Source organism: Myotis lucifugus, unplaced genomic scaffold (genome assembly GCF_000147115.1).
Source record: "Myotis lucifugus unplaced genomic scaffold, Myoluc2.0 scaffold_68, whole genome shotgun sequence".
In the NCBI taxonomy this organism is placed as follows: Eukaryota; Metazoa; Chordata; class Mammalia; order Chiroptera; family Vespertilionidae; genus Myotis; species Myotis lucifugus.
Window position 1 is genome coordinate 2,481,144 of NW_005871116.1, and position 11,611 is coordinate 2,492,754.

General features: G+C 39.7%; 1 protein-coding gene across 1 annotated transcript in view; it reads right to left on the reverse strand.

Moving 5' to 3' along the window:
• The window catches only part of NUP155 (nucleoporin 155), a 46,548-nt gene extending 35,218 nt beyond the window's left edge, over nt 1-11,330 (reverse strand). Inside the window, 8 exon segments of the mRNA XM_014457042.2 lie at nt 732-805; nt 1,837-1,942; nt 3,421-3,587; nt 4,344-4,436; nt 6,704-6,774; nt 7,505-7,601; nt 8,142-8,279; nt 11,069-11,330. Coding sequence (XP_014312528.1) covers nt 732-805; nt 1,837-1,942; nt 3,421-3,587; nt 4,344-4,436; nt 6,704-6,774; nt 7,505-7,601; nt 8,142-8,279; nt 11,069-11,225 — 903 coding nt within the window. The 5' untranslated portion in view covers nt 11,226-11,330.
• Between the last annotated feature and the right edge of the window lie 281 nt (nt 11,331-11,611).

Consider the following 11,611-nt stretch of genomic DNA (forward strand, 5'->3'; position numbering starts at 1 on the left):
ACAGCCCAGGCAGAGGGCTTGTTGTTTATGAAAGCTTTACAGTGAGGGACAGCAGTCCCATTTACATAAAGTGAGCCTGGTAGAGAGTAGAAAACTATTACAGTTTCTGCTAAAAGCTTTTTGTGTTAGAAAGAGATACACTAAACTAGATCTTACACCTTGCAACCTGACTCAAACTGAGAATCATAGGGGAAAAATAAAGCGAGCCCCAAACACTAAACATACAAAAAAGATAATTCTGGAAAAAGTGTTGGGTAGGAATTGGAGTAGATGATCATTGGAGTCTATTTTGTATGTCAGCTGTTTTTTTTTTTTTACAACTTTATTAAATAGACTTTTCCCTTTTAGGGATCCTTTAACTTTGGCACTTCATATAGGTTTGGAAACATTCACAGATTTGAAATTTTACTAAAAAGTGGTCTGGATTTTTTTTTTTTTAAATCACACAGTTCATAGGAAAAGTGTAAAGAGCGACTAAATCATCTTCTTTAAAAACAGGGATGATAGGCCCTGGCCAGGTAGTTCAGTTGGTTAGAGCGTCGTCCTGATACACCAAGGTTGCTGGCTGCATCTCCAGCAGGGCACATACAAGAAGCAACCAATGAATGCATAAATAAGTGGAACAACAAATCAATGTTTCTCTCTCTCTCACTCTCTCTAAAAATTAATAAACAAAACAAAAAAGGGAGGCTTATTCCCACCTTAAATGGTAGTATAATATTAACATTTACCTGTATTACTCCTTTCTCAGATCGTGTGTATAAAATGTTTCTAGAATTATCAATTTCAATTTGAACAATAGGATCTGAAAGACACACAAAAAAACCCCTCAAAGATTAACAAATCAAATACAGTAAGTAGCCACTTAAATTAAAATTGTCAAATTAGAACTTTGCATTGAGAGGCTTTCCTCTTGCTTTGTAAAAGCAGACGTCAAATACTGTGACTGGGTTAAGAGCATGAAAAATAAGTTGTTCTATCTAAATAAATGTTAAACCAAACCCAAAACAAGTTCTATGTTATTTCTTCAGTTAACTAACATTCAATGAGTGTTTGCTATATGCTAGGAACACATGAAACAACTGTTCCTCAGCCCATTCCATCAAGAAACTGCCAGTTTAGTTTAATGATTCACTGTGTGAAGGGCAATAATTTATTTTAGTCATAAAAACTTTTTATCTTATTTCACTGAAGCATTTTAAAATTATTTCACTGGCCTCTCTTTTTATTAAAAACTCATATATATTCATTTTGTGCCAGAACTTGTTCTAGACCAGGCAAAACCTATTAGATGTATGACTGTCTAGCTCTCACACAAACACCCACATGCTTTGCTTTTAAAAGCTTATGTACAACTGTCTTAGAACATGTTCCGTGCTGCCACATTATAGGAACTTGGGAATCCACCCACGCTGTCTCCATGTTTTACAATCCCCTCTTCCTTTAGGAGACCTTGTGAAGCCTGGGCCAGTGGCCCAGTTGGCAGGAGCATCGTCCCCTACGCCAAATGTTACGGGTTCGATTACTGGTCAGGGCTATACGTAGGTTTCGAGTTTAATACCCAATCGATTCCTGGTTGGGGTGCATACGGGAGGTAACTGATTGATGTTTCTCTCTTTTTTTCTCCCCCCCCCCCCCCCGCTCCCCTTCCTCTCCCTCTAAACATCAATAAAAACAGATTCTCAGGTGAAGATTTTTTAAAAAAAGAGATTTTATGGATATATAACAAATGTATTTAGTAAGACAAAATTTCAATTAAGAATGAGAATTTCTCAAGAAATGTTAAGTCACTGATCTGCTAAAAATTTTTGACAAGTTTATTTGTTTTCTACTTACCATCTTCTGAGAATGTGAATTGTAGCAATGAAGGAACAAGAAAAGAAAGTGAGCTCTTTGAGTGGTTGATTTTCCTACATCTTTGGCTAAACCAACCTGCTTCTGCCTTAAAAGAAAAAATTGAGAGAAAACTCGTAAATGAGGATACCTCCGTCATAGCAACTATTGCATACCCACGTTTACAAAAAACCTCAGATCTTAGTGAAATACCAATAATTGTAAATGAAGACATAGTACTCAAAAGTAGCACTGAGTTTAGTCCTGTAATTAGAAATAGAACATGTAGTTAGCTATAACTAAATTACTGCCCTCAATGAAATCTGTCTATTCCAGAAACCTCAATAGTGCTATGCTAGTGAACTCACATTTTAATTCTCTTAAAAACTATCTGAAAGTATAAGGAACATAATAAGCAGAGTTTGTAAGTGCCCAAAGACATAGGGTTGATATCATCGTATCCCACTTCTGCTAAAAGGAAATTTTAACAAGAGCAGCCACCACCATCATAATCTATAATCTACTTTTCAATGGTTGAGTTTTGCCATACAAAACCATTTCCTGGTAATGAACAAAGCTAAGAGAAACTGGGCAAGAAAGAGGTATAATGTAATATTAAAAACATACCTGACCTGGGTTCTAACCCTAGTTCTGCCACTAATTAGATTGAAAATATTACTTTATCAGTTTTCTAAGGTTTACCTTATGCAAAAGGCAACAGGAGAGAGAAGATGAACAAGAAAAGGACACAAAAAGGCATTTCAGAATAGAAAAAACATAAATGACCAATAAATACATGAAAAGATTTGATAATCTCATTCATAAAAAGAATAATTTCCCTCCATTAGATTGGCCAAAATTGTTGGACAATACCAGTGTCAGTGAGAATGGGTGTAGGTGGAATACATTCATAGAAGTCTGCTAAGAGTCTAAAATTTTTATAGGGCAATATGAAAATATTAAATACAATTTTAAATGTAAATACATCATAATCCAACTACTAGAATTCTAAGATTCTACACACAAAAATCTACTTGTGCACAAGGAGGCCTACAAAAGAACACTTACTGTCACTTTATTTGTGAAAAGAAAAGCGGAAAATCTAGACATCCATCATGGAAGCAATTGTTAAGTAAACCATGTGTAACCGTTTCATGGATAACTATGCAGCAATCACCAACCATAACATGTATCTATCCACCAGACACCAACAGACTTTCAAGACACAGTGAAGTGAAAAGCCAATTATGTAACAAAACAATAATTCAAGTAAAAACATATACACACTAAAATACACTATGTATTTTTATATGTGTATATACATGAACACATATATAGATACTTATCAATGAATGTATCATGTTCTAAACAGACATACTCAGAACTGATCATCATGGCTTTTACCTCTGGAAAGAGGACTGGGTTTTGTAGGTATGGTGTAGTCATGCAAGACTATGGCTTTAACTGTATGGTTGAATACTTTCTACAAGAATATATTAATGTTCTTATATAATTACAAATTAAAAACAAAATCCACCCCTACTTCATCAAAAGGGAGAAAAAAATGTTTATAAACGCCAGACTTACCTGGTATGCTACTTCATATAAACAGCCATCCTTTCCAGCCAAGAAAATTCTGCCATTATCAGTGGAAGTTATTGTTAAAAGGTAAGTATTATCAGTGGGAAGAGAATACAAAGGATCTGGAAGCAACTGCATTCCACCACACATACTGTCATTAAGAACTCCAGGACCTATTTTGTTTTAAAAGAAAAAATACAGGAATCACTTTATCCGCTTTTTAGCTGTTTGAAATAGTCACTGAATTATCTTTAGAACTGAAATATTTACTACATTCTTACTGATGTACTTAAAAGCTTCTATGACATACATTTTTAAATTACTATAAAAAGTCCGATACAATGATTCAAGTGAAATAGAACCTATAGCATATAGGTTCTATATACATATAATTATAATACATAGCATTATAACACATCAATAAAAAAACTAAACCAATTATTACATTTTGGAAAAGAGTCTAAGAATGTGGCAGTAATAATAATTAATTTGAGTCACTGATTCAACATTGTTTCACCCAAAACAATGAAAAAGAAACCACTGAATGAGCCTGTAATAAATTGAGAGCTTCTTACCTCAAGGTAAAGAATAATGCATTATATTTCAGTGTTTCATGTTAAAATGGCCATTCAATGAATCAGAAATAAAGACATTGAAGGCATTATTGAAAATCTCACTAGCATAGCCTATTCTTCTTCTACTGCACTCTGTTTACATTGTATATTTAAAATGTGCACATTAATATGGTAAATACATCCAAAATACTTTGTGGAGCTACTATCCTGAAATAAGCCATATTTATAGGGAAATGTGATTTTTCTGTTAGCAAATAGCACAGAAAGTTAAATTAATGAATTGGTTTTTATTTATAACATTAAATTCACCAACATATTTTTATTTTAAAAAACACAGTATGTGGGTTGCTATACCTGTTTGCAAATTAGCATAGCTGAGTCCAAGAATCACTATATCCACAGGGGTTGCCAAAACCAGGAGGTGTCGTATATGAGGTTGAAAGATGCCTAAGATAAAGTAGACATGGGTTTGGGATTATTTTCCCCACCAAAATCCAGTAGTGAAGCATTTATAGAATAAGGTTTTGCCATTACAATGAGCTAGTTATTAAATAGTATATGAAAAGTCTGAACCCACTTTAGTTCACTTTGTTGTTAAAATATTACTACCTAAGACCACTTAAAAAAGTAAATAGCAAAAAAGAACCACTTTAGGAAATAAACACTTCAGTATTTAATGCCATTTAAAACCAGTGTTATGTTACAAAATAGTTTAGATTTACTAATATATAAATATTTCTATTTGTATGTCCACATTTAGAGCAGCCTAATTCACAGCACCCAAAAGGTGGAATCCACCCAAGTGTCCAACAACAGATGAACTGATAAACAAACCGTGGTATGTACATACACTGGAGTATTATTCTGCCTTTTAAAAATGGAAATTCTGGCCAGAACCAGTTTGGCTCAGTGGATAGAGCGTTGGCCTGTGGACTGAAAGGTCCCAGGTTCGATTCACGTCAAGGGCATGTACTTTGGTTGTGGGCACATCCCAGTAGGAGGTGTGCAGGAGGCAGCTGATCGATGTTTCTCTCTCATAGATAGGGAGAAAAAACTCTCTATCCCTCTCCTCCCTTCCTCTCTGTAAAAAATCAATAAAAAATTTTTTTTTTAAAAAAAGGAAATTCTGGCATACTACAACAGGGATAAACCTTGAAGGCACCATGCAAAGTGAAATAAACCAGTGGCAAAATGATAAATAGTATATAATTCCACTTGTATCAGGTACCTGGAGTAGTCAAATTCATAGAAACAGAAATGAGCTTATATGTCAATGGGTTTCCCAAGTGAGATTATGTATCAAAACCAGATAATTTACAGTAACACAGAGGACATTCCTAAGTACAATTTTTTTTGGTTAATGCTTGCTAAGGTATTGTTTAACTTGAGAAGTGTGGCATGGCATGAGATGCTATGCATAAGTGTCACTGTAATTATGTTATGATGTCCAAAAATAGTGTCCCACTGATAGGAATAAAATGAATATCTTATGTTATGATTATGGGCGACACTTTATACATATGCATTTAGCCTACCTAAGGGGGTTAAATGTCATATAAAATACAATAAAGCTAATTTCATGACTTGGTTTTACTTTCACTAATGAATATCAAGGGGCTTAAAAGCCAGTTTTGTGTATCAAGATTCAAGACCATGAAGCTGAAGGCACAGAAGTCCTACGTTCTACTTTAATGACCTCAAAGTTAATGACTTTAACTTATGTTTGAGAGTCAGAATTTTCAGGATTTATTGACAGCAAAGACAGAATTGTTTAATTATCAAAGATGACACCTTTGCTGCCAAATCAAAGACTACATCATAATTTCAATTTTGCGATGAAATTTGTATTTAAGTAAAACAAAATTTTACTATTTATTTGAGATGGACAATTGATATTTATTAAATAGGGGGCAGGAACAGCTATTGACATTTATATTAATAATTTTTAAACGCAGAGATACACATATCGGGGTAAAGAATGCTTTTTGAATTCTATGTAAAAAAAATACATTTCCAAAGTAATCATCTAAAAACTGCATAAAACTGCATTTGTTCTTAGGTGAATTACTGTAATCACAAAATTTCTGTGACCTTAGAACAGTTTTATTTAGGCCTTGCAAACAAGTTAATTTTGTCTACTATTCCTTTTGTAGGAAGGTCCATTCAAGAGATGCATGTTAAATTTCAATCAATCAATTCTGCTTGGCAATAGCTCTGATAAAAGATCAATGAAAAATGTACAATGCAAAAAACTTCAGGTAAATCAAGAGTAACAAATGGTAAGCAAGGTCAAATTCAAGAACTATAATTTAATTTTAGAGGCAGACTCATTTATGCTATCATAAAGTAAGTAAACCGTTAACTATTCCTAATTACTTTATTTCTAACTAGAGGCCCACTGCCTGAAATTCATGCACAGGTAGGGTTTCTAGCAGCTGCCGGCTGGGGCCTCCCTTTCCCGGCTGCCCGGGGCCTTCCTTCATGCCCCGCCACCCCCTGGTGGTCTGCACACATCATAGCAAGTGATGGAACTCCCAAGGGGACACTTTGCATATTAGGCCTTTATATATATAGAAGATAGATAGATAGATAAGAATTTGGAAAAAATTTCAATAGGAAATTCACCGAATTAAAATGTGTTGTCACTTAATCCTAAAGTATTTGAAGTCTGTGTGTATACAAACATAACTTTAATCCTTTTTTTAATTTCTTACCAGCTTTTGGTTTCACAAGCCCCACAGCAAGAATAGTTTCACTAAGTCCATCAAAATAGGCAAGATCTCCTCTGTCAATAGTTGAAGAAAAACATGTTATACAGAACATAATGGAAAATAAATGAGCAAACAAACTGTTTCAGTTCCAAGACCCAGGCACAGAGGCCTGCCTAAGGCTACACAGAAACCAGGAAAACAGAAATGGATTTCCCCATTCCAAAACAATCCACCCAAGTTGTAGGTCTCTAACAGCAATCTACTGTAGGGACAGAGATAAGAGTGTAGAGAGGACCAAAAAGCCATGAGTGAGATCACTAGATCAACAAACTTTACACAAAAATTCCTTGGGCCTTTACTCAGACTCTATTACATACATTTAATTTACACACAGGTCAAGCAGAGAATCATAAAAGTCATTTCTATAAATCAACAGTCTCCCATTCTGAGTAAATGCAAGGAAAACAGAAGTCTTTAAAAATGTCAAACCATCTTTCAAAGAAGTATTGACAGACCATCTTTATTGCAGGATAAAGAGCTTGGGACCTAGACCCCTGCCACTCAGAGTGGCACCTACACTGACAACCAGAGCTTGTTACAAATGAACTCTTAACCTCATCCAGAACTGCTCCAGCAGTCCCTACTTTAACCCTACCCCCAGGTGGTGGGGCGCACACTGAGGAGCACTGACCCAGGTGTTAAATGAATGAAACATCCATCAGGCAAGGTCTAATAAGAACACGAAGTGCAATAAGATCATCTAAATTCTAATCATGCTAACGCATGCCAGCCTTAAATACATACCCATCTTCATAGTTCCACATGAATATGTCACTGTCAATTGTGAGCCAAGCTCTGCTGATAGGAGGAAACACACCCATCATGCAGTTACACTGCATATCTGAGTTGTGTGGATGTAAGGTAAAAATATTTCCATCTCATATATTTCTATTTTAAACTTGTTTCAAAAGACTTTGATATAAAATGTATGATTGCCTGGCCAGTGTGGCACAGTGGTTGAATGTCGACCCTTGAACCAGAAGGTCACTGTTCAATTCCTAGTCAGGGCACATGCCGTGGTTGTGGGCTCGATCCCAGTCGGGGGTGTGCAGGAGGCAGCCAATCAATGATTGCCTCTCATCACTGATGTTTCTATCTCTCTCCCTCTCCCCGCCTCTCTCTGAAATCCATAAAAACATATTTTTAAAAAAATTTAAATCTTAAAATTTATGATTAAAAAATCATGACCTGTCCACTCTTTTGATAGAATGAAATACCTTGATTTCCAATGAGTTTAATGAAAGCCATAGTATAGGACAGAAATAAGTATAATTTATCATTTCTAAATAATGCTATTTGACCACATCCTCTCTCTCTCTAAAAATCAATAAAACATCTTTAAAAAGTTTTTTTAAGCATTAAATACGAAGTAATAGGATACGTCCAAACTGTTCAACAAGTTCAGGTGGGAGAGGAACTCTTCGGATGGAGCTGATCTCTGGAAGGTTGGGTACCGACAGCAAACCGGGTCCTTGCAGAGGATAATCCATATCCGACATGCCAGAAACAGTGGGACTATCTAAAGAAATAAACAAATGCAGCATTCACTTAACAGTACTCATGTCTGGGCATCAAGTGGGCATACAAAAGCACTGCAAGCTACAACAAAATTGTGCTTCTGGTGGTTCTGAAAGTATAGAGAGTATAAAGTAATTATAACCTGATGCAAAGGAGACCTGAGAAATGTCAATGTTGAGGTGGGGGCACCAAACAAGGCTATCTTTCCCGGGTACTCCATAAACAAGAAAATGGTTGGTTCAATATTTTAGTGTTTTTCTATTATTAATTAATCTAAAATGGGATATATAAAAGACTGCTTTGTGATTCTTAGCTCTAACAATTGTGGGCAAATAAAATATTGATTGGGAGAAAAAATAGCTACTTCCTTTCTCACTTAAACATTTATGGATTAAAATAATCCATGCCCTTTCCACTAGATTTCCCCCTAGACCAGTGGTCGGCAAACTCATTAGTCAACAGAGCCAAATATCAACAGTACAACGATTGAAATTTCTTTTGAGAGCCACATTTTTTAAACTTAAACTATATAGGTAGGTACATTGTTATTAACTTAATCAGGGTTACTCCTAAGCTGGCCTTTGCTAAAAACGTCCTCAATCTGATTGAGGTACATTTGCTGAGGTCGACCCCTTCCAACTCTCCCATCCACACTCGTCCTGTATACTTGTTTCATCTATCTCCTTTCCGAAAACCGACTTCTGCCCATGGGCCACGAAGTTTCAATTGTACTGTACGTGGGCACCTGCACGTGGTATTTTGTGGAAGAGCCACACTCAAGGAGCCAAAGAGCCGCATGTGGCTCGCAAGCCGCAGTTTGCCAACCACTGCCCTAGACCAACAAGATAAATACAAACAATACGAAGCAATATTTTACTGAGGCAAAACCCACAGACTGCTCCACAAAGGGTTCTCCCTGCAACATGTCTCTTACTCTAGGAGCCAGGCACTGAGGAGCAGGTTGGTCCCTTCAGCCTGTATTTCCTAGTCCTGAACAAAGTGTTTAAATCTGATGACCATTTCGCTCAGGCGCCCTTTCAGGCTCTCTAAAGTACAAAGATGTTGGGGAAACTCACATGTGAGACAATTTTAAAATGTATTTAGAAATGTTAAAAATATATGCAACTAGAGAGAAAAATGCAATCAATTCCTATGTGCTAATTACCTAGCTTCACCGATTACCAATATCATGCCCGATCACATTTCATTTACATCACTGTCTGCTCCTTCCCGAATGCATCTTCTGAAGCAAATCCTAGACATCCCAATTAGTCTAAAAACCGATTTTAATAGAACATGGCACCTGTTAAATGGCAGTGGAGACGCAAAGAACGGAATTAATAACTCTGGTGAAGATGCAAATGGTTAAGAAAGCCTTCGCAAAGAAAGGGATATATTTTTTAAAGAAATATATTTTTATTGCTTTCAGAGAGGAAAGGAGAGGGAGAGATAGAAACATCAATGATGAGAATCATCCACCAGCTGCCTCCTGCACGCCCCCTACTGGGGATCAAGCGCAGCAACCTGGGCAGAAGCCTTGACAGGAAAGCAAACTGTAACCTCCTGGTTCATAGGGGCCGAGGCTCAACCACCCAGCTCGCTGGGGTCAGGCAAGAAAGTGATATATAAGGGAGTCTGCAAGAACTGTTTGCCAAAGAGGGAAGGACATTCCGGAAATGATGAAGAGTGCATGCAAAATAAAATGCCAAAGAGGGGGCTTCTTGTGGAAAACGGGTTGAATTCAGTGTGGCTGGAACCCTGTGGCTGAGAACAGAACGGAAGAAGGGGAAGAGATGAGATGGAAGAGGCAGGTGTGTGTACAGGAGAAGAGGGAAGATGAGGCTCAGATATGATGAAAGGCCAGAATGTATGGACTATTCATATCTTGCCTTCAAACACCTAAGGAGGTCAAGGTGAGTCATGCTGTGCAGGAGAGTTGCTAAGAGGCGACTCAGCTCTTACAGGCCAGGCCCACTGGTAAGTAACTGTCAGGAACAAATATTACCGTTGCGATGTGGTTTTTTTTGGTCTTTTCTCTGATTACAAGTCTAACTCAATGAACACATCGTATAAATCGCCAGAGGTGTCCTTTAGGTTTACACTGCACAGATTATCCTGTTTATCTTGGTTCTGGCTCACCAACAATCTTGTCTTCATCTTACTTATACTTCTCTGCTTTTCCCTCATTTCCACCTCACCAAGGAGCCACTTTTTTCTCCCCCGTAGCCATTTATGTAACTCCACACGCCTCGAGGAGCCATGATGTAACCGGTAAACATTTTCCCAGCCCCTTTCCTTACTGGCACATGCTCGCCCTTAGCCTCCCTGCCCATCATCTTGGTTGATTTCTCTGCCTTCATTCCACTGGCAGCTTTTACCACCTCCCGGCACTTCCTATTACACTAACTCTACACATGGAAAGCATGTCTCTGAGGGGACATGACCCGCGTCCAAATGAACTTGGTTTGCTCTCCCGTTTCACTCTAATAGTGACACGAGTGATGAACAAGGCCGAGGCTCGGACCTGGCGCTCCCGCCCACCCCGCCTGGGGGAGAAGCACGAGGAGGCGTGAGCGGCCGGTGAAGGTGGGGGTCTCTGCCTCCCCGTGTCCGCTCCCCACTCCTACCCTCTCCGATGTGTGCAGAGAAGAAGGGGAGGTGGGGGGGGGGGGGGACGACGACTGCCCATGGGCGCTTTCTCGCTCTTGGATGGGCAGCACACGGCGCCCGGGGAGGTAAGGACCCGGGGAGGGGGACCGGCGAGAGTCGCCCGCGGCGCCGATCACTCACTCGGGGCGGACACCAGGAGCAGGTCGGAGAGGTCCGGGTACATGCGGTCATCCTGCAACTGGCGGTCGATGAACCGCCCCGCGCTTTCCAGCGCCTCCTGCGAGGCCGTGGCCGACGTGGAGGCCGGCATCGCCGAGCCCAGCAGGGAGGACGGCATCCCCGAAAGCCAGGACACCAGCGTCCGGAGGAGGCCGAGCACCGCGGAGAAAGAAGCGAGAAACCAAGCCCCTAGCGCAGCCCCGGCACGGACGGCGCGCGCGCCAAACGAGCGGTTCGGCGCCGGCGCATGACGCACTTCCGGTTCCTCGGGGGCGGGATTCTCAGGCTCCGTCGCGGCGCCAGGGGCCGGGAGCCGTTGAGGACGCTGGGCCTTGGGGGCGGGGCGGGGCGGGGCGGGGGAGGGAGGGAGGGAGAGGCGGCGGCGGCGCGGCGCTGGGGAGGGGGCGGGGAAGGGGGCAAGCGGGGAGGGGGTCTGGGGAAGGAAGGGAGGCCGGAGAAGGGGCGGGAAGAGGCGGGGCGGGACGAGAGGAGGGCGGGAGGGGC